Below are 25,591 nucleotides of genomic sequence, written 5' to 3' on the forward strand. Positions count from 1 at the left end.
ACTGGTGATTGTCTTTCTCTATCCCTGTAGCCAGCCTGCCTAGGTCGGTAGTCACCCTTGGCAGGGCGGTCGGTATAATTATACCGCTCTTCCATGTTTGGTTGCTCTTGTCTGTGGTGCCTGCCTTCCCAGTCATGTCAGACATATCTCGGATGGCAGTTTTCCCTGAAATTGATTCTCTGTGGTAAATCTTCCCTTTAAGATCGGACGTGTCTAGGGTAGTAGTTATCCCTGTCAATCCGATTCTCCCCATAAGTTCGGGTAATAGGGTCATTACTCTTAGAGCGTGCAACGGTTGATTGTGCTTGAGAAATAACACCTTGTGGTGGCGCTGTTGCAGTTGGATGTTGAGAATTGATCCTACCACTAGGAGCAACTCGATTGTTCAACGATTCTTGCATTGGGCGACTTGAATTTCGAGGGTTGCGATTCCTATTGGCAGGAGGAATATGTTGACTATTTGGTCTGCTTCTTGTGCTTACCATCTTGATTGTTTCACGTGATAATGGATTCAAAAAACCCACAGATGGCGCCAATTATGTTTCGGCAGTAACCTGCTTCAACACAACGAGAGCAATGGTAAAGAACGCACTAAGAAACAGAGGAATTTGATGTTGGGGGAGATGAAACTAAACCAAATAATGGCTGCCTACATACCCAAGATCTATTCTCTAGGGATCAAGTTTCAACGTAGTTCCTTATTGTGAGAGAGAATGTTTTTTATGAATTGGTAAAGGCTTAGTCCTAAGAGGACTGTGTTTGTTTGTCAAAAGAATTCTTATCTCTTTGAACATCTATCCCTATATTTTAGAATAATGAATCTGGACATATTCATAAATAGACCAGTTATTAGGTATAGTTAGGATTAAACCCTTGGGCTTAATTGAACTGGGCTGGATCTGTGGGCTTAATGAGCCACAAAGTGGGGGTCTATACAACGATTACATCTGTTATTAAAAATATTTGTAACGGATAGATAGTTGTTGATTGAACGGGTACAAATGTTACTAAAGTTTGGTGATAAGTGAAAAAAAATGATTTGGTTTTGTCACGAAAATATCCGTTAGTAATGGATGTATCTGTTACTAAAGTTTAGTCTAGAAAAAAACATAAAAATAAAAATCCTAGGGTCAAATTGCTCTACCAAATCCGACTATTCAATCTTACAAACATATCACACTTCCGCAACAACTCAAACAACAATTGAAAAACAATAAAAGCCAACCAGTTGAACTTTATAGAAACAAAGCCACCAATCAGCCAAATCTCAATTTACATATAAACAATGCTTCCAATCCAAATACCAATTTACATAGAAACAAAAACTACATCTTAAGGAATTTTCCTACTTTCTTCATTCATTTCAACCATACACATACAAACATATATTGACAAACATAATAAGCAAAATTAGTCTAGCCTTTCAACATTCCTCCATATTATCTTCAAATAGAGAACGATTTGTTCAAGTTGAAAATGAAGGGCTCCACAATGGCAACAAAACAACCTGCATAAAAAATAGGTTTTGGCCTCAAAAAGCATTTGAGAATGAAAGAAATTGGAAAAAAATTGCAACAAAGCAACGACCTTTCAATAAGCAATGCAACTTGGGTAAAAGTAAAAGCAAAAAAATATTTAATACTTACCATCAAAAGCTTTTCATCCTTGACATGAATTTCTAACGAACCCAAGAACGTCGCATTTGTCTTTAGCAAAATGAAACCTAAAGTCTCGACATAATATCACTACTGTACTCCAACTCATCAATTCCCTTTAAAAGATGACTGTGCAGTTAAATCGCTACTCGTTTGAAGAGCGAGTAGCCACTCGAGTAGGTGTAATCGGTCGGGGATTAATCAGGATTAATCAGACGATTTTTTATAACACTATATTTTTTTACAAATAATTATTAAATATATTTAACTTTGAAATACCAACATAATGAAACCAATTAAGAACCTAATCAATCAATAAACAATTAAAACACTCAATCAACTAAAATAAATATGATTAAAGTGTAAAACTTTACAGAATCGAGGGTTGGTCGAATCGGCAAAATGTCGAGTTCAATTACATTGAAATAGTTGAAATATTAAACACAATTACTCGGCTAATCAGCTAATCGGGCCTAATCGGCCGAGTACTCGGGGAGTTTTTGAGCCCGATTGTGATCAGGGATTAAATTGTTAGTCGGGTCGGCTAAGCAGCGAAGTACTCACCGATTACTCGGCGAGTATACAACGATTTAATAGCCCAGAAGGATGATTCCATGCCTCCTCACAGACATAATACACCAAGCAGCTCAATCAGAAGGGGGGAAGGTCTTTTTGTGCCTCGGAAGCTAATAAGATGGCTATTGGAAAGCCACCTCCTCTTTAACCGGTAAGATAACCAACACTATATGATTTCTTTATGACTTGAAATAGCACAATACCACAAGGAGACCATGCATGACTTTCCCAAGAGCCTCATAATGGTTAATAGGAAAAAAAAAATTGCCAGAAGGGTAATATCTAAAAAGAGAGTAACGAAATAGAAATAACACTAACTAGGTGACCACCTTCACGTATTTCGTCATCTCTTTCCATGTTGTATCTGCACCACAAACTAAAATACTTGAAATCCCTTTGTTGTGAATAATTAACTGCGGAAACAACGTTATCCACATCAAACGGATCAATCCTACACAAAGATTGATCTTTCTCAATAGACAAGACTTCAACACCCTCCAAGCAATATCCCAACGCTTCTCATTAACAATTTAACAAGCATATAAAGTAAATATAATAATGCAAAAGAGAACCAACCACAAGACAAGGATATAAGCAATTTGCCTACATCCACATTTGGCGAGATCCAAGCTTTACTAGAAAAAGTAACAGATTACAAGAGCTCTCAATTCACTCACAAAGAATGAACACTTCACTAAGAATTACAATCTCTCTCTTTCTTTCTTTTTGGAAAAGTTAGGTTTTCAAAAACTGATTTTGTTTTATTTTTATACTAAAACAAAAAATGTGATTCTAAAGGCCGCTAAACAAAAGATGCTTCCATTTAATGGTCGCCAAAATCGGGCTTAATCGGAGCTGGATGGCGCTTGAATTGGTCGGCGCCAAACATATCGGGCTTGGTCGAAATTCGAGCGCGGTGGCGGCTCTCATCGGAAAAGCAGAAAAACACCGCTTTTTCTACATTCTCCACCTCGGTGAGGTTTTAACACATTTTGAAACACATCCAAACAAAGAACACATCCATCCGAACTTCGCGATAACCGCCCGAAGGCCATGCCCACAAAGGGCCACCCACAAAGAGTGTCATGCTCACAAAGAGCCACCCACAAAGAGTGTCATGCTCACAAAGAGCCACCCACAAAGAGTGTCATGCTCACAAAGAGCCACCCACAAAGAGTGTCTTGCTCACAAAGAGCCACCCACAAAGAGTGTCATGCTCACAAAGAGCCACCCACAAAGAGTGTCTTGCTCACAAAGAGCCACCCACAAAGAGTGTCATGCTCACAAAGAGCCACCCACAAAGAGTGTCTTGCTCACAAAGAGCCACCCACAAAGAGTGTCATGCTCACGAAGAGCACGTCATGCCCACAAAGGGCCACGCCTACGAAAGGCATCAATCAACAATGGATGAGCCTCCACCATTTGTGGAGTACCTCCAACCAATAGAGAACCTTCTACAACCCAAAACCCTTTTGCCCTTAGGCAATGAAACAAATTCCCAAGTACAAAACTTGTCACGAGCCTCCACCATTTTCTGCATATCCACCGACCAATCTCTGTAATGAGCATCTCTAACAGCTTCCTTGAAGCTATCGTTCATCATCACGCAATCGTGATAAAGAGTCCGGTTGACCATAATGCTTCACCGGCTTATCAGCCATAACTTGTTTCACACTTCCTCTTTGGCTTTGATCTAGCCACCGCCTTCAGTTAAACTAACTTCTTGTTGAATAGTTCTTTCACTAAGAACTCTTTAGCATGACGCTTTATCTCAATTGAGATTGTATAGTATCACCCCCTATTTGCCTTCTCCGGCCGCTAAAATAGCACCGAAGTCTCATCAAAGGTAACCTCCCTTTACCAGAACTTGTGGAGACACCCAATCCGTGATCCCTTTTCCTCCTTTGCATAGCCCAAGAATATTCCTTTCCTAGCTTTAGAATCAAGTTTACTATCATTCATGTGGTAGTAAGCACTAGATCCAAACACTTCGCAAAGTACCATAATCATTTTGGTTTTCCGTCCACACCTCATAAGGTGTTTTGCGTCTATCGCCGGAACCGGTGATCTATTAAACAAGTAAACGCCAAAACTCTTTGCCAAGGTTGGCATTGGAAAGCAAACACCTAGCTTTTCAAACAACGGCGATTCATTTCTCTCGTAACCCATTCTTTTATTTGCGCACAAAACTCTTGGAAAGGCCTATAGGTATACACAAACTACCATTACTTGAAAAAGTCTTCACCTTCCTATCGTGCGATTCTCAACCCCTTGCCTTCCACTTCTTAAATGTCTCGAAAACTGCATTTGGACGTACAAAGCGTGTATAATCATCATGAAAGAGACATAATACCGGTTACCTCCCCTTAGAAGCCACTCGAGAAGGTCCCCAAACATCCCTATGCACATAATCCGGGATGCCTCTCGTCTTGTGCTTGCTTGTACCGAACTTGACTCTGACCGCTTGCCAAGACACAATATTTCCATACTTGGTTTCTCCAAGTCTTTCAAGTAGCCCTCGCTTGACAACTCGGACAATCCCTTTTGGCTCATATGCCCAAGGCATATGCCACAATTTTGTGCACTCGGAATCATCACTACATGTACCCAGTACATCATTATCACCGTACTACCCAACAAAGTATACAAGTTTCCATGTTCTTTGACCCTTCATAATGACTAAAAGAGCCACTAAGGATCTTTAGGACTCCACCATTTCCCACAAAATTGGGCCTTTGGAATCCAAGGTACCAAGAGAAATAAGGTTCTTCTTTTCGGGGAACATGCCTCACATCGGTTAAAGTCCTCACTACACCATCATGCATCTTGACCCGTATAGTTCCAATCCCAACCGCCTTACAAGCAACGTTATTGCCCATCAAAAGCGGAACCTCCACTCAAGTTCTCATAGGTAGCAAACCACTTCCTATTTGGACACATGTGGTAGGAACACCGAATCAAGAATCCACGCATTATCGGTCATGTGGTCGTCTTTGTAGACACCGAAAAGACTTACATCATCCCCATCGAAGCGGAAGCAAGACTTGCTTCACTAACATCCTCATTCTCAAACTTACCACTCATCTTGTTACTTTTTTCGGCTAGAGCAATCACATAGATTAAGACATGTTTTAAAGGCTTCTTCGAACTACCCTTCCACTTGCTTGTGGAAGTCATCTCATTCGACATCATCCTCGCCATCTTTTCTTTTGCTTCTTTATCAAACTTCTCTACTTTAAATCTAGCATTTGACATCTTTTTTTTCAAACACACAATAACCCAAAAAATTATCTCACTCGGGAATTTTATCGAACACCTTTGTCTACATAAATTTCGAAAGCACTATGGTTATTTACCAAAACTCAAAATCCTAGGTGGATACCTCGCCTCGATACCATTTGTTGTGAATAATTAATGCGGAAACAACGTTATCCACATCAAACGGATCAATCCTACACAAAGATTGATCTTTCTCAATAGACAAGAAACCCTCCAAGCAATATCCCAACGCTTCTCATTAACAATTTAACAAGCATATAAAGTAAATATAATAATGCAAAAGAGAACCAACCACAAGACAAAGGATAATCGTGGTTGCAATTTGCCTACATCCACCTTTAGATCCAAGCTTTACTAGAAAGTAACGGATTACAAGAGCTCTCAATTTCACAAAGAATGAACACTTAACTGCTAAGAATTTTCTCTTACAATCTCTCTTTCTTTCTTTTTGGAAAAAAAACTCCATTTTGTTTTTATACTAAAACAAAAAAATTCTTTGAAGCGAGGCCCATAAAACAAAGACTGGCGCTGGCGCTCCATTTAGCCGGGTGCGCCAAAAGTTTGCTTTAAGCCAAACAATGACTTCTTTCGAGCGCTGGCGCTTCTCATCGTGGAAAAGAAAAAAACACCCTTTTTCTCTACACCCTTGATTTTTTTTTACTACAAAGCAAGTCATGACATAACCAATAAAAATATTTGACAACTAAAGAGTTATTTAATGGGCGGGCGGCAGTATTGGCACCGCACTTTATGGGATTGGCACTCTTTTGGCAAAAAGTAAAACAATAATTATTATTTTTTATGTCCTTTTACACCCCACATGCCCAATAGTTCTCCAGCATCGGGTTACCACGAGATCCTATATCCCACGGCAGGCAGTTGCTGCAAGATCCCATATCCCACGACAGGGAGTTGCCGCGGAATATTTTTTTTGTGTTCTTTGTTTTTTTTCACTTCAAATTTTGCGTATTGAACACACACGACATATTAATACCTAATGTTTTTCTTTAAAGTTTCTTTATACACTCCAAGAACAACACAAAAACCATGACAAAAAAAAAATGTACAATCGAAACATAATTTTGCTATCTCGCGGCAAATATATTTCATATGCTATAAGAAAAACTTGTGATCAAATTAATAAAGAAAAGTTTTGATAATTAACACAAACAAAGACTCCATTTTAGTGAACACAATTAAAAAAAAATTAAAAGAAAAATGACCCACGACAACCACCTTCCGTGGGATATGGGATCTCGCGGCAACCCGATGCCGTAGATTGTGCGATCTCGCGGCAGCTTCTTGCCGTGTGTTTTTTTATGTGATTAATGGAGAGGTGTCAGTACCTTTGAATTGGCAAAGGGGTGCCAATTCCAAAAAGTAGGGTGTCAATACCGCGACCCTATTTAATTACTACTAAACATGTCAATAAAAGATTTTGTGGGAATGACTCCATCACCAGAATACATCATGATAACTAAAAATAAAAGAAAGATAATTGGAAAACAAACACCCAGTTCATAAGCATAACAACAAGTTCATGATTCACGTAGAACAAAGAGTTCAAATTTAAGTCTATTGTTTCTCTTTAGTGAGCCACTGAGCCCATCATTTAGAATAGTTGGAAAACTAATTTAAAACCTAAACTTTTTTCTTTCCTGACCTGATGCCCTTCTCTCATCTCATCATTTGTCACAAGAAAGCACTTGAACATAATAGCAGCATATAACCAGTACCTGAAATAAAGATTATGAGCCTTTGCAAATTAAGTGACTTAAAAAGCTAATAACTTCACAGTAGCATATCATTGAAGGAATACCAACCAAGAAAAAAAATCATCCAATGACGCGTACATTACAATACTCATCTGGAAGATTATAAGTACTGAATTCCTTGTATTTTCTGTAAAAATGTTCCTCACCATTATCATTTGATCCTGTAGGTTTGCCATAGAGTGCATCCACATTCTTCCACTTCTCTAACAAAAATTTGTTTGCTGGTTCATCCATCTTGGGTCCTGACACACACTTGAGTAGCACAAAATCAACTCAGTAGTCAGCTTATGCACCAACCAATCAACTCATTGGGGTGCATTGGGAGTGTGCAATTAGACTTTCAGATATATGTTGGTAGAGATCCACGAGTAACCCAAAGAGTTAATGCTCATTTCTCTGCCTCTCTAACGGACTCCTCTTAGATAAGTATTATTGATCGTTTCCCAGGGTTTTTCAGGTGTGAAACACAATGTCAATAATGTGAACAAGTATAAAAGGCATTAAAAAATAGTGGTGACAAAAAGTACCAGAGATTCCCATCTCTTTCTAGCAGCAGTCATTTCATTCACCTGCTTAGTTTCACTATCTCCACCATCAACTCTCACTTGAAAACTAGCTAGAATTCTGAAAAACAAATCCAACCCCATTTTAGAAAACTGAAACTAAAATCAATACAACAAATACCCATCAGCTAAAAACATCACTACAATGTAAGAAAGTTTTGAGTACGTACATGTTGCTGGCTTCTGTAACTGCGTTTCAGTTTGAGAACAGATGTTTTGAAAACAGCAAGTCACGTGTTCTCTGTTTCAGTTTGTGGAGATTATGGTTTGGAATGGTTAAATTATTGAGAGTTGGAAAACCAAAAGCTTTCATTGTTAGAGACTAGTGAATGCCCGTGCCAGTCGGCACTCTAGACATATTGCTTTTGAACAACATCCCAAGAGAGACCATCTCTATGGTAGCATTGGATCGATGATATAACCATTTCCAACAGTTTTATACTTCATAACCATTTCATACGCATATTCAAGTGAGTTTAATTATTGCAATTCTATGTATTTCATTTCTCACAAACCAACTCATTACACATATCCTTATACATTCATTAATTCAGTACATATCAGAATGAGAATGATGAAAATAAAGGGAGAGAGTCTTCAATTAAGAGCATCATCATTTTTTTTTAAAAAAAAATAAAAAAATTCAGCAGAGTCTCCTTTGCATTTTCAACATTTCAAAAACCTAAATCCTGTCATAACCTGAAAATCAAACAATACAATTCTCATAGATCAACCATACCAAAATATATAACTTCATATTTATACATAACACAAATTACTTCTAAAACTAAAAGACAACTCATTAAATATTAAAGAAGACTTTGCATAATTTTTCACCTGGGGCTAATTCTAGTAATGAAATAGAACAATAAAATAAAATAAATACTCCACGCCCACTTATCGAGTTCTTCATTTCTCTCATTCTCCCCTCTATACATACTTTTCACACCATTCTGCTACCATATGGATAAATGCACCATGGAGCAAAGACTACAATCATGTTGCTGAAAAATTATGGCAATTTAACTTGGTACCTGCAAACAAACCACATACACATGATTTTTTTAGACTTGATACATTTAGCATATTGTTTACAAAAGAGATGGTTCTCAAAATAAAATAATCTCTATTCTTATTTTTAAGTATCCACGCTATCATCAACAAAAAAAAACTATCATAAAAACTTACATAACATATATATGGATACAATATATTCTTTATTTTCTAAACCAATAAAAGTAACATTTTTTTAATTTCTCACTTGCCTTTTCTCATTGGTATCGATGTCCTTAGAGAACTTCTGGGTATACGACATTTGTAGTGCAATTTCTTACATTAGGTGGAAGAAAAATGGATATTCTTTTTGAAGAAGTACATCTGGACATGGCCACATAAAGTTGCCCATGACTGAAAACCGGTGTCCTCAAATCAATGCCAACATATTTCACTGACTAGCCTTGCGACTTATTAATTGTCATGGCATAAGCTAGTCGAACAGGGAATTGTTGTCTTGATAGTTTGAAAGGCAACTCTGCATTTGAGGGAGCCAGAGATATTCTTGGGATGAGTACCGGATTTCCAGCTTTCTCTCCAGTCAAAATTTTGGCTTGAAGGACTTTACTGCACATTATTGAAGCACCATAAGTCGGTCCCATTGCAAAGGCCATCTTTAGGTGCTATGTTCCCGAAAGCAACATTATAGGGCATCCGGTTTTAACTTGAGATTGAAAGGTGGTAAGCTAGAAGGGTCGAGGGAGTTCAAACTTCGGTGGGATAGTGAGCCCCACTTGGATTATCAATATCATCTTCGATAATTTTATCTGCAGACCAAATACTCTGCCGCTTCACCAGAAACAAATTCAGTGCAACCTCATTAATTGCACTCACATCATCATTACGGGCAGCAAGAATAGTGCGATCAGTTAAGAAATTTGGAGACGGTGTGTCCATAACATCCAATTGGGGATAGACAGAGAAGATGAGTTCTTGGATATTGGTACACTTGCGTATTCCATTCGGCAATTGTACGCATTCTTTGGGATTCGAACCAATCTAAATGAATCAAAGCAAAAAATGAATTCATTAGTTTCTAAAATAGTTCGTTTATATATGGAACTAATGGAGAAAAAAACATTCTAATTAGAAGGCATTAGTAGCACACCTCCAACAAAAAATCGGCGAATTCGACATTCTCGGACTCTGCCATTTCAAGCCGCATGTTCTGTACCAAGTGCAAAACTTCTAAATAACTCCAAAGGAAAGAGTGCCGTAGTGATGCACCAACAAATTGCTCTCTCTGACCTAACGGTATAACAGGCAGTGTTTGTCGAAAATCACCACCAAGAACTGTAGTGATACCACCAAATATCTTCTTGTTTCCACAAATATCTTGAAGTGTTCTATCCACCACCTCAACACAAGATCTATGTTGCATGGGCACCTCGTCCCAAACAATTAGTTTTGTTTCTTTAAATAGGTCGACAAAGGTCGAGAATGTTTAGTGAAGCCGCAAAAAAAGTGGTATCCATCACATCAATTGGAATTTTAAATGTAGAATGAGCGGTCGCCCACCGATTAATAACAGAGATGCAATTTCCCGATGATGCCACCATGATGACAATAAGACCCATCTTTGCGGCAGGCCTTTGCAATTGTATTATACAAAAAAGTTTTCCCTGTACCAGCTGCTCCATTCAAAAAGAAAAGTTTGCCCTTGTCACCAAATACTGAATCAATCACAGCAGTGTAAGCATGAAGTTGTTCGTCATTAAGACAACTCACATCAATTGTAGCCTCTTCTCATATGCCTTCATGCTGAAGTTGGCGTTGCTCCCAAATGAGCCTATTGCCAACAATTTTGCTCCAATCCTTTTTTTGCTTTGGCATGGGCGGGAAATCTTCCAATGTCTTCCCAGATTCTAAAAGGATTTGTTCCACCAGATATAAGCCGTAATCTGTTATTTGCTCATCAGTTGGATCTGGGATGTCGTGCTTTGTTCGAAGCCAATGTCCAAGATCATCACATATACTCGATGCAAATTTGCTCCAAAGTAGATCTGGTCGTAACGGATGACACTCTAAAAGAATTATACAAAACAACCTCCGCAGTTGATATCCAGTTTTCATTATCGCCGCCTCTTCTAGGCATTGTATCCACTCATCATCAGCTTCCAACAGCCCACGGGCAATACATGCTTCTTTGTATGTGTTGTACACGGTATCACCGACTTTATAAAGATATGCTAAGGAGGTAGGCCCTTTTACAACAGTAAGTAGTAAGCGTAGATAAAACCGCTCCCCGGCATTAGGGCTTGCAAAATACATCCTACCAATGGAAGGTCCCTGAGTCCTAGGAGTCCACTCTTGAAAGTCTTTGTGGAAAACATAGTGTCGTGGAAATTCTTGATAGGTATATGCTCGTGCATCTGGATCTTCAGCACAACGCTTAAAGAAAGCTGTCAGTGTTGAAGTTTGGTCTCTGGCTCGGGCAAGAATTGCATCCATAGGTTCTTTGCTATTGGAAACAACCCTATGCATGCCTTCCAAATGAAGCGCCAATCGTTGGACACTTGGAAACTCTTTATGCATTGGATTTTGAAATAGATGTCATGCAGCTTCTGTTGGTCCAATGTACCTTGCATCGATATATTGCTGAATCTCATCATTTGTTCCTGCCACCACCACTGTTGCTTTGTCATAGCCTTTGTAGATGTACTTGTTAATATATTTAATAGCTTGACACGATGCACAAACTTCAACATTGATATGGCAGTCAAACATTTCAAACAGATATGCATTGTAGGGAACAACATCTCCATTATCAACTTTAACCATTTTATTCTTCCTCTTCACATAATATTTCTTGCCAGTGTCGCGCCTTCGGTAAATGGAGTACCCTTTTTTATCCATAATTGTTTCCTCCACAAACTCTTTTGGATAGGCTTTGGTGCATCGACCATTTTCCATACATGAAGCACTCGGATCTCGATCACCACAGGGGCCATGAACCATGCACTTCTTCACTGTTTCAAACAATGCAGGGTGGGTGTCGGGGTCTGGGAATTCGGCACATACAAATTTATCCACTTGCTCACTGTTTCGGATCTTGTCATCATGCGCGAGAAATAAAAGGCAATGCATGTGTGGAAGACCGCGCTTCTGAAATTCAATGGTATAGACATATGCAACCACCCGGCCGAAGATATCATTCTTCAAGATTTCTTTCATAATTGCTTTTCGTTTCAGCTCGAATACCCGTGCAACTATTTCAGGCCGAAGTGTCGAAGTCTGGTGTTCCTTGAGCGCATCTTTAATTTCCTGCCAATTAGGGTTTGCAGTCACCGTAAGAAAAATATCTGGGTGCTTATAGTGCCGGGTGATAGCCATTGAATCCTGAAAAATCTCGTACATGTGCCTTGGACTTCCAACATGCGAGGAAGGCAAAATGAACCGTTGGCCAATTTGATCAGGACTTAATCCCTCAAGTGCAACATCTGTCAAGCACTTGTACACATCCGAACGGATGGTGTCTTGATTTAGTCTAATGTATCGCAGACGGTTCTGTTCATATGCAGCCCAAGCATCAACCAAAAATTCATGCAACAATTTACACCCCAGCAAGATGGATGAGTACTCGGGTCGCTCAAACAAAAACGGTAGGCGTAATACAATAATTGGGTGAGTCTTGCATTACTTGGAACATTTCCCTTGACGTCCCACAACTTCAAATCAGGTGACCAACCCAAATCCCCATAAGGAAACATAAGAACATAATGCAAAGGAAAATAAGCGGGATGACATTCGCTTATCCGTTCCAACTCATGCCCTCCTCTCAAGCGAAGTACAATATCACGCATGGCATCAACCTTACTCCCATCTCCAAGCAATATCACTGCAATCTCATCAGTTGTCGGAAGATTGTACCTTCGTCTATCCGAACGCGGATCATAGTGTAGATGGACCGGAACATTGTTATTCTCAGAAGCATTTTCAGTTAAAACCTCAAATGCTTGCTTATAGATATCACAAAACTTGTGGGTCTGCAGAAGAGTTTCTTGTACAGTTTTCAACACTTCTCTTGACAAATTCGGGTTGCGATTGTGGCGGTGATCCAAAGCAGCTAGGGGATCATAAATATAAAGTTGCGAAAACTTAGGTTCCATCCCCGGATCAGGCAACAATGAACCGATTTGGTGCCGCAACTCCCCATGGACAGTGAATGAGGTTGGACCACGCCCATGTAACACACGATCGTTAAATTTGCAACCAAGACTGGTAAAGGCATTACACACATTGTATTGCCGAATCTGCTCACGGAATAATCTTGCACGTTTATTAGATCCTTCGAATAAAGATTTAAGTGCCGAAGGTAGTGGAGAAAGAAGCGGTAGCTTAACTTTTCCTTGTAAACAGCAAGTTCCAAATAAAGGTCGGTTGTGCCTTGATTTTGATAACTGTTCATCTTTCCAATGAAGGGCCGAACAAAATGGACAGAGAACATCCATCTTTCCCAGAAAGTGGCGGCGATTTGGAACAGGAAGCACATGGCCTCTATGAGGATTAAGAATTTCTTCTTCACTTTCATCAAATCCAGTCATATCATGATCACTGCAAAAATAGACCTATGATATATCACGCTTTACGGTATGTTGAAACCTAACAAAAGAGTGAGAATTTAAGCACTTGACTTACATATTGTTATCCTCACAACTTTGCATTGTGACATCTTCCGTGATAGATGAAGAGGACCCAACTTCGTACGTTGACCTCGTCTTCTTAAAGGAATCTGATATGTAATCAGACATAACGTCTCTTTCCCTCCGTCTTCGATTTTGTTGTGCTATAGTCCTTTTATCGATATCTTTTTCTCTTCGAAGACGTTGTGCAATAGATCTCCGATTAGGAGGTGCAATAGAGCTTTGAGTGGGAGGCACAATAGATAAGAGATTGGGAGACGCAGTAGATCTTCGATTAGGAGGCACAACAGATAACACATTAGGAGCTGCGGGAGATCGTCGATTAGGAGGCACAACAGATAACCTATTAAGAGCCGCAGGAGAGCTTCGATTAGGAGGCACGACAGATAACCTATTAAGAGCTGCGGGAGATTTTCGATTAGAAGGCACAACAGATAACCTATTCGGAGCCGCATTAGATCTTCGATTAGGAGGCACAACAACAGATAACCTATTCGGAGCCGCATTAGATCTTCGATTAGGAGGCACAACAAATAAAATATTGGGAGTCGCAGTTGATCTTCGATTAGGAGGCACATATACCAGATTAGGAGACACAACATTTCTTCGATGTGGAGGCACATATACCAGATTGGGAGTTTCTGCTATGGAATTGGCTGGGTGAACTAACGATTCCCTTCCTCTCTCTTCAATGCACTCTTTAACCATGATTGCCTAGGAAGCGCCAATTCGCAAAAAAATTGGAAACATAAAGTTAAAGAATCAAAACGGAGCTCTAATCAAATAGCAGCAAAGAAAGACTCAAAGTAGTAAAATATAAAAAGGAAACCAACCAGCAATGCTCGTAGACTTTTCCCACTAAAGTAAGACCACCAGTGGAACGAAGTAAGAAATTGCCTTCACTTACTTCTGAACGGTCAATTTAAATAAAATCACTTCCTATTAAATAAAAGGATTCTCCACTTCCTATTAGATAGATTGAAATTATAACAAATTGGCAAGAGTTTGAGTTGTCGAGATATATCTAGAAATTAACAAAGAAAATTCTAATTCTAATTAAGTCTACATTTTAACCATCTATTCTCCACTACCGATATATATCTAGGAATTAATAAAGAAAATTCTAATTCTAATTAAGTCTACATTTTAACTTCTGTCATTCTCCACTATCGATGGTAAAAAAAGGAATTCGAAAATAACCCCATTAAACGCTCTAGTAACGACAGCAGTACAAAGTTAAAAAAAAAATAGCACACCAGCACAAAGTTAACAAATACCCATTTCTTAATTCAAAAAGAAAAAACAAATAAGCTAGGGGGTTTAATAAAATTCAAAAAGAAAAATTCAAATAAGCTAGAGGGTTCAATAAATTTCACCTTAAAATCGGAACAACAAAATACTTTGTGACTGCGGAATAGCAACGACGCCAGTTTCGATCTCTCGGAAGTTGTCTCCACCTCCAACAACGACGCCAGCACGAAGCTAAAAAATGGTACACATTTCTTTGATACCAATTTCGTAATTTGAAAATAAAAAACAAATAAGCTAGAGGGTTCAATAAAATTCACCTTAAACGGCTTTAGATTATCAAAGTATCAAACCAAACAGTAGCAAGGAAGTCTTGCTATGGTCGTCCAATCCACTATCAACTTGACTATTCCAAGTCTTGCTATGGTCATCCACTCCTAAACTGGATTCCAACTGAAAATTTTCTTCTCATACTCCTAAACTGGCAAAATTTAGTTCACCCCTCCTGCCACTTCCATCATCGTACTTCGATATCAGAACTTGGAGGATAGAATGTGGTACTGCATATCCTAGACTGTAAAGAGCATCCCGCAGTTCCGTTGTGTCGATTTTTCCACTGCGGTCTTTGTCAAATCTCTCGAATATGGCCTAAGAAAGTGAACAAATTAAAATAGTGAATACCAAATATCATAAGAGTACACTTTCAACAGAGCACATTAATAGGAAGGGTGGCCAGGAGGTTGCACACATCAGTTTATAATTTATGCTATAACCCTATATTAAGGTGTTCAAGATAGAATTGCTCCTAAAAATTCTTTTAGTTGGAAAAGTTCAGATATCTATAACCATAAACTCATATCAATCATTTGTATCCTATTTAGATAGACCCAACTAAATAATGCATCCTAGAGGGAATTATTTATCTGACAATATCCTCTTAATATTAACAATAACAAATAATTTCTGTGAAGCACATATTGTTTGGCTAAAACTTCGGCACATATTGTTTGGCTAAAACTTCACAATAGGATTTTGCTGTGATTTTCTCTAGACAGTGCTTATTGAAAAGTGATGAACTCCAAAAGTAACAGCACGGAAGTTGCATGTATCTGAAAGAGTGTCAGGTGCCCTAACCAGGTCCTATATATCTTTTAAAAACATATGATGCACACAATCATAGTCACGTGATAAGATTAAAATGTACTACTCGCATCCCTAGGTCTTACCAATTAAGACCAAAGGAAGAACATCATCTTCACCTTCCAGAACAATGTTTCCTTTTAACCATTAAAGACATACCTCAATGCTAGAATATAGGACCTTATGAAAGAGTACTGCAAACACACTCTATCAAGAATAGATCAAATCATTCACTCAAGTAAACCAAATGACATTTGGTAATTTAAAGTGAATCATAGAATAGCAATAACTAAATATAAACATAAGTAAAACAGTGGTTAATAATAAAGGCACTGCACAGTAATTGGAGGATGGTGAGTAAAACCCCAAAGTGAGAGAAATGGTGAGAAGATGTGTTTTGGTAAAAAAAACCGAAACTAATGTTTTTTTGGGCTCGAACCCACGCCGTGGGATTTTGCTAGAAATGATCCTGACCGTCCTTTATTATAGTTTTGTCTTTTAGTGCTTAAAAAATCCCTATCTTATTAGATAGATGACCCAGAGTGAGCATGTATCCCTCCACCCAAATTTGCTAGTCAGATCAGAGTATTCACCCTCGAGCCCTTTCATTATGTATTGAAAATAATAAATATTAAAATTTACAGTCATTCAAGTATACAGAGAATAGAATTAAAACGACAATATCACTAAATAAATCAAAAAAAAAAAAAAAAGACTTTTCCAAACAATCTATTAAACCAAGAAAGATTTAACAAGTAGACATAGCGAATATGAGGAAAGGAAAGGAAATTATAACAAACAAAAACATACGATTGTGAAGATAGCTTACAGAATTTCTTCATTGAAGTTTCTGGTTACTTGACAAAATCTCTTAACAAACGCTTGTTCAAACGATCCAAAACAAAACCACAAATATTTCTTCAGTAGCAGTAGGTCAACCACCATCAAGAATGCATAAATTTAAAAAAAAAAAAAAAAACAAATTGCTAGAAATGGGACTGGGATTAATTTGCTTACCAGTTCATCTGGGCGATTAGGATTATATTTTCCAATTAATTGGGATCGAAGGAGAGAACAAAATGGATTAATCGGAGAAGAGAATGAAATTACAGAGTTTCTTGGCGAGAGAGAGAGAATGAAAAAAGAGATAAAAGTAAAGGAGATCGGTGCGTGATTAAAAGCCGTCAGCTTCTATTTTTTTTTTAATTACTGTTTTCGATATTTTTCAGCTATTTTGAAACTTTACTCACGGATAAATACGTTAGACATTGCCCACAAAATAACCGTGATAAGCTACTAGTATACTGCGTGGCAGTGGGGAGTGAGCGGAGCTGCGGCTGAGGGAGAGAGTTGGGTGATGCGGGGGGGAGAGAGAGAGGTGGGCGAAGGAGAAAGGTATTTGGGCGAAAAAAAAATAAGAGAGAAGATGAGGACAGACAGACAGAAACCAACCAAGTTGGTTTTTGTCTCGCATAGCCCCCCTTTTCCCAAAATCGTTCGCTTCGCTCACTCGATTAAATATTTATTTTTCGATATTTACTAACCAATTCTTCATTAAGTAACATATATATTCGTGACAAAATTGGTAACATAAATAAATTTTTGGTATGTTAGAAAATGACTGTTCTGGTGCAGTTTCCTTCCTAATTTTCCTTTTTATGTACAATCTCTATCACTAAACAAACTTTTGCCATCTCCTTGCGTAGGTTATTGGAGGACTGATTCTAAGTCGTGCATCTACGTTGGAATTACTTTAGGTGTTTTCCAACAACTCTGTGGTCTGGGATCTGCTCAATCCGATGTTCTAGGCATACACCCTAATCTTGGTACTCCACTGTTGTCTGACCCTAAGCTTCACTCTCTTGGAACGTACTCTGCTCCATTTTACCGCCCTCCCCCTCCTGAAGAAAGAAAATCTCGTGCCTCTCCTCCGTCAAAGAAAATATCTCAGCCCAAAAAAGGCAACTCCCGTAATCCTGCTAGCCGCGGATTCACCACCAAGACTTCCACATCCCAGGTTCGTGCCCAAGCTTTGGCCGCCGTAGTTCGTAAAGCTCAAGGTGAACTGCACTCTCACTCCAGCCAAAACGTCATCCCTTCCTTCAAATCTATTTCTGCTTGGGAAGATCAATACATTTCCGCCGAAACTCAATCTGCAGACTCTACAAGCCAAGCCATGGATATCACCAAGATAAAGTTGTTTGATAGTGACTTGGATGACGAGGTGATGGAAGTCCCTTCTACTATGGAAGTCCCCTCTCCTGGTGAGCCTCCCCACAAGTAGAGTCGGATCTCGGTTTCCTCATAACCCACCGTACCCCTATCGCATCTCCATCTTCTCGCCCCACCGCCCCAGCAAAGAACTTTCTATCTCTTCGGGTAAAAGTGTAACGTCCGTATTTGTAATTTGTATTTATTTATTTATTAATTTATTTATTTATTTATTTAAAATTTGTTGGATTGGATTTGAGATACGTGGGCCTAATTTTTGGGCCTGAGTCTGTATTGGGCTTAGGTTTCAAACCCAGGTATATATTCATATTTTTCCAGAGAATAGGATTTTTTTAGATAAAAATAAAATAAAATGGAGACGGCTCGTTTGCTAGAGAGTTGGAGCACGACGATTTGGACTATGAGGGATTCGTGGAGCTTTTAATACCGATGAGTAATTATATTATTTTTAAATAGATTTCACAAAAGCGTTACTGTTAGAGTTTTGGTTCTTGCTCAGTTTTTGTGTTTTCCCTATTTTCGTTATTTTGCTCCTCCTGTGAAAATATTTGGACTGGTTAAGTTAGATGGTAGTATAGTTATTTACTAAATCCTTGAAACTCTGGATTTAACTGTTGGAACTCGGAAGGAGTCGTCAATAGCGTCGCGAGTCCAATAGCAAGAAATCGTCCTACATTTTTTGTGGAACTCTCGTGGTGTGGTGGTGTTGATATGGTAGTTTTAACTGTTATTTAGTATTGTGGATTGGTTGATTGATGAATGGTGGTAATGAGGAGGTTTGGGTGGTTGATTGAAAGCTAGAAGGAGGAGTTAATAGCGGTCAGGGGTCGACTTTTGGAGGTGAAAGGAATCGACTTTTGTGGGTATGGAAAGATAGGGTTTTTCACAAGGGTCAAAACCGCTAGGGTAAAAGAGGGGAAGGAGGAGAGTTGGTGGCGGGTGCGAGCTGGAACGTGGAGGAGAAGAAGCTGCTGGAGGGAGGAAGACGACTGTTAGTTTAGTTGGGCTTTGGCTTTGGGCCAAAGTCTTTGGTTTAAGTTGTTGGGCCAGATCTATTTAGTTGCTGGGCCGAAATTTAATTTTTGTTTTGGGCCATACTACATTAGTTAGTCTTTGGGCCTTATTGGTTTTCTTTGGGCCCGATTCTATTTTGTTTGGTTGGCCGAAACAAGTTAGTTGTTTGGGCATTTTCAGTTTAGTCTTTGGGACAAAATTTCATGTATTCTTTGGGCCGAACCCATTTGTGTTTTGGGCCAATTTCAGTTTTATTTTCAGTTGGCTTGGGCCGAAATCTATTAGCTTTCTTTGGGCCGAATCACTTAATTGTTTGGGGCAGTCCATAAGACTTAATATAGATCCAAATGGATCTTTCAATATTTAAACTTTTGGGTTTTGGTTTTGAGCTTTGAGCTTTGACTGTTTAATTGTGCTACATTTTACATTGTAAATTGTATGGACAAATCCAATGTTAAAATGCTGTGGAAGCTTGTATAAATTTGGTTGTCATTATCTAAGAAAGATTTGACGTTGATATTGTGTATTTTTTTTTGACACGTGATGAGATAGAAATTTTAGGAGACATAATATTCCTAAAACGCTATAAAAATATTATGCGATACATTTGGAGTTATTGCGACATTATGTGGTATGTTGAAAGTGTTAGGTTGTCATGTTAAATGATATTATATATTAGGATATCTATTAAATACAATATTTTTGGGAGAAATAAAGGTAAACGCTCCATTATTATTTCTGTGAGATGCTATTATGAGGTAGTATAATAATTGTAGATATTTCCTACGGGATTGTGGCTTAGTGCAATAATTAATTGGCACATGAAATAAAAATATATTTGAGATTTGATATAGAGATGCTTGGATATCGTGCAATGAATAGTATTGGCACGTGATAATGTGGATTTTATTATAACGAGAAACGTTGAGTTTCAGTACAATTAAGTATACTAGCATGAGATAGGTCAAGAATTATTATGAGACATGAAGGTATGCCACCTGAATAAATTACGTACGTAACAAAAATCTTAGAACCTAACTACCACAACTGTCACAGCCCGAATTTCTAAACAATTACAATCACTATGTTCAAATTGTCTAAAAACCCAGGCTATGACGGGATGGATACAACACATGCAAAAACTGAAACCCACATCATAAAGAATCAACATAACAACAATAATCTCCAAAATTTCTCAATTTCACTTTATTAAAAGACTGTCTTCCATCCAAAAATCCTCAATATAAAACTCTAAGAATAATAGGTCTTCAACATCGTATTCTCATGTCATATGAATATGAAACTACGTTATTACATACTTCCAAAAAGATAAGACCTAATAAAAATAAACTCCCGGACTGCTCCAGAAACAAATCCAAATCAAAACGCCGCGGTTCCACTGCATTCCACCTATGTTCCCAAGAACACACCCACGTTGCCAAAACAAAGCAAACATGGGTCAGCAAAATGGAATTTGCTGGTATGAGTAGACTAACCACATAAAACAATATCATACTTTAATTATCCAAACAATCACTTTATATTTTTCAATAATTTAATCATTTTCAGCTAGGAAGACAGGTAGTTCCATCATTTCAACCGACATAGTTTCTTCCCAAGCAAGACTTCCATTTTATTAACTCTTTATCATAACTCGTTTTAATAACTAAGTAACTGAATTAAAATTACCGATATCCACTTCTAGATAAGGGTAGGACCGCGTCCCTGCACAAAATATTATTTACTCCTACCCTCCTGCAAAAGAAAGTTAGAAATTTTATATAACAGGTGTAGATTTCCTATAAGTATTCAAATGCAAGTCCAAGCACACCCGTACAATCAATGAATACAACTAACCTTAGTTCCTCTCTAGGGCAGTCCAAACAATCTAGTCATTCATGGCACATTCAATGAACACCCATTTATAACGCTAACAGGCTATTTATGGCACATTCAATAAATGCCCACCTAACATATGACACCATCAATCATAAACCTAATTTCCCAAAACTTGAGGCGTGGAGAGTTCAAAAAAGTGCGGTAAAATTGTTTACGCATTATTGAACTTTATTGCATAAATTATTTCAGAGAACGTAGGAGTATCTTGTTTCATGTATTTTTGGTTTACGCGTTATTAATTAGATTGATGTCTAAGTGTCATAACATTGCATATCATAAAATACTGAAATATCACATAGCAGTTAATACATGAACACACGTATATATAGAAAGGTCTTAGCCTAAAGCCAAGCATGCTAATAGCCCTAGACCTATCCTAATAGACCTAATCATAATCCGAGTTAAAAGTTCAAACTGGGTCAACTGCTCAAAGTCAACCCTGGTCAACAGTCAAAGTCAACCAACCAGGTCAATAGCAGTCAACCAGCCAGGTCAACAACAGTCAACTAGACCTAAATTCCTCTAACCCAAAAGCCCAAAGACTAGGGTCCAAAGGCTAACACTTAAGCCCAAAATGAAATTTCAAAAATTAAAACATTCAAGCCCACGTTTTTAGCTCGGCCCAAGCCCAAACCAAAACTAAAATCGCACTGTTCATCTTCTTCCTCACAGCACCTCTCCCACCAATCAACCACCACCAGCCACCGCTCGCCACCACTTTTTAACCTAGTGGTTTGATTCCTTTTGAAAATCCCTACATACCTATACCAACCAATCTCAATTCCCTCATACTGTGTAAATCGAGATCGACGCCATTAATGGCTTCTCTGGAGCTTTAACAGCCCGAACCCACTATGAAATCAACTCTCCAACAATCCACCTCAACCCAACAACAATCGCACAACAAAAGCCATACCAAACAATCATTCAAACACAAAAACATGATGGTTTGGTTCTGGTTTAAATGCCATTAATGGCTGTTCAAACCTTCACAGCACTCCTACTATAATCCCACCACCACCAATCATCTCGACATTCACCAGGCACAGTTCAACCATAATCCAAGAACAAAACAATGACAGTCCGAGCAAGACAAAAATTGTTAACACGCCCACACTCAAACAGAGAATCAACCATTCTACTGATACTAAGGCCCTTGATGATATATATTAATAACTACATTGGTTAGTTTAATAATCAAATCCGAAATCACTAAAGTTTTTGCGTATCGATGTTTCGACAGTATAACAATATCCAGCATGGTTCGAGAATAACAAAACAAGACAGTATAAAACTTGTATTCTCGATAGAAATCTAGTATAGTGCAGTATAGGTTGGAAGCCACCAGAAAATCCAATAGTTTACTAAAAATTAAAATATCTACTCACCCGTGATTAGCTCCGACTGTCAGCTAGCTATTCGTAGATTTCCAGAAAAACTTCTCTCATCCCTTTCCTCTATGTGAAACTTTCTTTTCTGTAAAACTCTCTGTTTTTTACCAACCCTATTTTGTTTCTTTTTTGTTTTTAAAAAACCCCCGAAATAGGGAAGAAGGTTTATCCCATAAACCCACGTCTCCTATTACTACTAACACTTATCCTATTTTATTTTATCTATTATCCATTATTATTATTATTAGGAAAAATAAAAGAATAAAACTCGGGGTGTTATAATATACACACCTTAAAAGGATCTCGACCCGAGATTCAAGGTAGATTGTAGATTAACCAAACAGACAGTACGTCAAACAATAAATCTTTATAGAGTATAAAGTCAACAGATTATATCCCAACAACTAAATTTTAAACAATAATGTAAAACATGTTAGCAGGGAGATTAAATTAAACACATCATTTACAGCTTTCACCCAATGATCATAGTAAACCAATATCAGAAATGAGACATACGTGTATACGCAAGTATACACAACTTAAAAGAATAAACGTAATTAGTTTCTTCTATTGCCAACACTTAAGTAAACTCATTATTTCTCAATTTAGAAAAACTCATATTCTTCGAGTTAAATCATACAAAGAAGGCAAGGTAGTTCCTCTCACACCGAGGCAGTTAGTTCCACTCTTAGTATTTCCCAACTAATCCAAGGCGTTTAACAATAAATATACATATAATAATTTTCTTTTCAACGAACTTCCCTGTCAAAACTATTAGTTTAAAAACTCATATGTTTCATCCACCATCTTGGTGTTTACAAATATATCCACATTTCTCTCAGTGTCTCACAAACACCACATGTTCGAAAAAAAAAAACTTTTACATTATATAGGCTGATTCATATCATCAACGACCTATACTATGTCCACTATCACATTGGATCAAACACCTACAATGTGATGCATACACATTGGCTCACACACCAATGATGTGCAAGTATACACTGGTTCACACACCAACGATGCATACTAGCTCTCTACCATCACATAGGATCAAACACCAACGATGTGTGGTATGCATACTGGATCACACTCCAACGGTGTATATGTACACACTGGATCAACTCCAACGATGCATACAGAGAGATGTTATGTATATTGGATCACACACCAACGATATACATAACTTGGACAATATAAAAAAAAATTCAAATTCAACCTTTATCAAAAGGGTTTCTTTATTCCTTGGATAATTCCAATTTACTCAAATATGAAATTTTAAAATAACAATTTCTTCTTTTTCCAATACTTACTTAAAATAGAAAACTCCGTTAAGAAAACAACACTATAACATGCTGAACAATTTCGATTATAAATTTCATAAGAAACTAACCGTTAAAACAACCAGCATTTTATTTTCATAATCATACGATAAATTCTTACATGCTAAGTACCAATAAAGGAACTAGTAAACAACAAATTCAACCATACCTAACATTAACCAGTGCAAGTCTTAGCATAGTGTCCCAACTATCCACATTTATAACATTTGCCTACTAGTTCATTTGGTTTAGAACATCTTCGAATAGTATGCCCAACTTCCCCGCAGTTCAAACAATTACCATCAAATTTCTTTAGTGAAATACTAACGTCCTTATTCACATGCTTACTTGTTTGCCTATCATATAGATGATGTCGACTTTTTCTCTGCCCTTGCCGTGGTTGACTAGAAATAAGGTGAAAGCTGACTTGTTTTGAGGCATTCTCTTTAAACCTCTCATCTTTGGATTCATTATCCAATTGTTCATATCTTAATGGAAAATCTAACACGCGATCGAAAGTTTCTAAATCAAAGGGTATCAAATAACTCGATAGATATGGCTCTAGTCCACGGATGAACTTCTGGTTCTTCTTTACTTGGGTATCCACTAGATAAGGAGCATACCTCGATAGTTCATTGAACTTAGTCACGTACTCCGTAACAGTTTTCCCTCCTTGGGTCAGATTAAAGAATTTCTCAGTTAATTGCTCCTTAACAGCATTAGGAACAAACCTTCCCTCAAATCTTACCTGAAAATCCTCCCAAGTCATAGTTCCCACATCTACATTATCCTTGATAGACCTCCACCAAAATAAAGCTGACCCCTCCAACTGGTGAGAAGCCAACTCCTGCTTCTGCACCTTAGTGAGTTGCATCTTAGCAAACACGGACTCACACATAGTAACCCATTTCTCAGCATCAATGACCCCTTTCTCTCCCTTGAACTTCTAGCCTCCTAAAGTTGCAAAATCCTTGTTTCTCCTAGCAAAAGGATCCCCTAGATTAGCATGTTGACCCCTCTGAATAGTTTGTACCAACTGAGTTAATATTGATCCCAAATCAGCAAATATGGTATTATATTACTTCCAGTACCAATAACGTCATTGTCATCTCCAGCCATCACCTTAAAACAAAACGGACTTCAGTACTCCAAACATCTTAAACTCAAACACACCCAATCACCATATTCCGAGAATCACCTAGACCTTCTAAATCTAGGCTAACCTAGGCTCTAATACCAAAAATGTCACAGCCCAAATTTCTAAACAATTACAATCACTATGTTCAAATTGTCTAAAAACCCAGGCTATGACGGGGTGGATACAACACAAACAAAAACCGAAAACCCACATCATAAAGAATCAACTTAACAACAATAATCTCCAAAATTTCTCAATTTCACTTTATTAAAAAACTATCTTCCATCCAAAAATCCTCAATATAAAACTCTAAGAATAATAGGTCTTCAACATCGTATTCTCATGTCATATGAATATGAAACTACGTTATTACATACTTCCAAAAAGATCAGACCTAATAAAAATAAACTCCCAAACTGCTCCAGAAACAAATCCAAATCAAAACGTCACGGTTCCATTGCCTTCCACCTATGTTCCCAAGAACACACCCACGTTGCCAAAACAAAGCAAACATGGGTCAGCAAAAATGGAATTTGCTGGTATGAGTAGACTAACCACATAAAACAATATCATACTTTAATTATCCAAACAATCACTTTATATTTTTCCATAACTTAATCATTTTCAGCTTGGAAGACAGGTAATTCCATCATTTCAACCGAC

The 25,591-nt window shown here is 37.9% G+C and overlaps 1 protein-coding gene and 3 long non-coding RNA genes across 7 annotated transcripts; all 4 read right to left on the reverse strand.

Moving 5' to 3' along the window:
- Window positions 1-1,222: 1,222 nt before the first annotated feature.
- Window positions 1,223-8,164, reverse strand: LOC147511691 (uncharacterized). 4 transcript variants are annotated; one of them, XR_015217053.1, is made up of 6 exons: window positions 8,019-8,164; window positions 7,813-7,909; window positions 7,432-7,537; window positions 7,174-7,246; window positions 2,561-2,595; window positions 1,223-1,507 (listed from the first exon to the last, which is right to left on the reverse strand). It is a non-coding gene; the product is annotated as an uncharacterized LOC147511691 (long non-coding RNA). The 4 variants fall into 4 exon arrangements; XR_015217052.1 differs by having other exon boundaries at window positions 1,647-2,595; XR_015217054.1 differs by lacking the exon at window positions 2,561-2,595.
- A 280-nt stretch (window positions 8,165-8,444) lies between these two features.
- On the reverse strand, window positions 8,445-16,158 carry LOC147511692 (uncharacterized). The gene is made up of 3 exons (XR_015217050.1): window positions 15,113-16,158; window positions 14,921-15,026; window positions 8,445-8,882 (listed from the first exon to the last, which is right to left on the reverse strand). It is a non-coding gene; the product is annotated as an uncharacterized LOC147511692 (long non-coding RNA).
- A 304-nt stretch (window positions 16,159-16,462) lies between these two features.
- LOC147511693 (uncharacterized) lies at window positions 16,463-17,075 on the reverse strand. The gene is made up of 3 exons (XR_015217055.1): window positions 16,950-17,075; window positions 16,762-16,813; window positions 16,463-16,534 (listed from the first exon to the last, which is right to left on the reverse strand). It is a non-coding gene; the product is annotated as an uncharacterized LOC147511693 (long non-coding RNA).
- Window positions 17,076-23,998: 6,923 nt separating this feature from the next.
- Window positions 23,999-24,664, reverse strand: LOC147511694 (uncharacterized). The gene has a single exon (XM_086598543.1). The coding sequence runs from the start codon at window positions 24,662-24,664 to the stop codon at window positions 23,999-24,001; it is 666 nt and encodes a 221-aa protein (XP_086454669.1).
- Window positions 24,665-25,591: the final 927 nt, after the last annotated feature.

This window comes from Coptis chinensis, chromosome 3 (genome assembly GCF_015680905.1).
Source record: "Coptis chinensis isolate HL-2020 chromosome 3, ASM1568090v1, whole genome shotgun sequence".
NCBI classification, from domain to species: Eukaryota; Viridiplantae; Streptophyta; class Magnoliopsida; order Ranunculales; family Ranunculaceae; genus Coptis; species Coptis chinensis.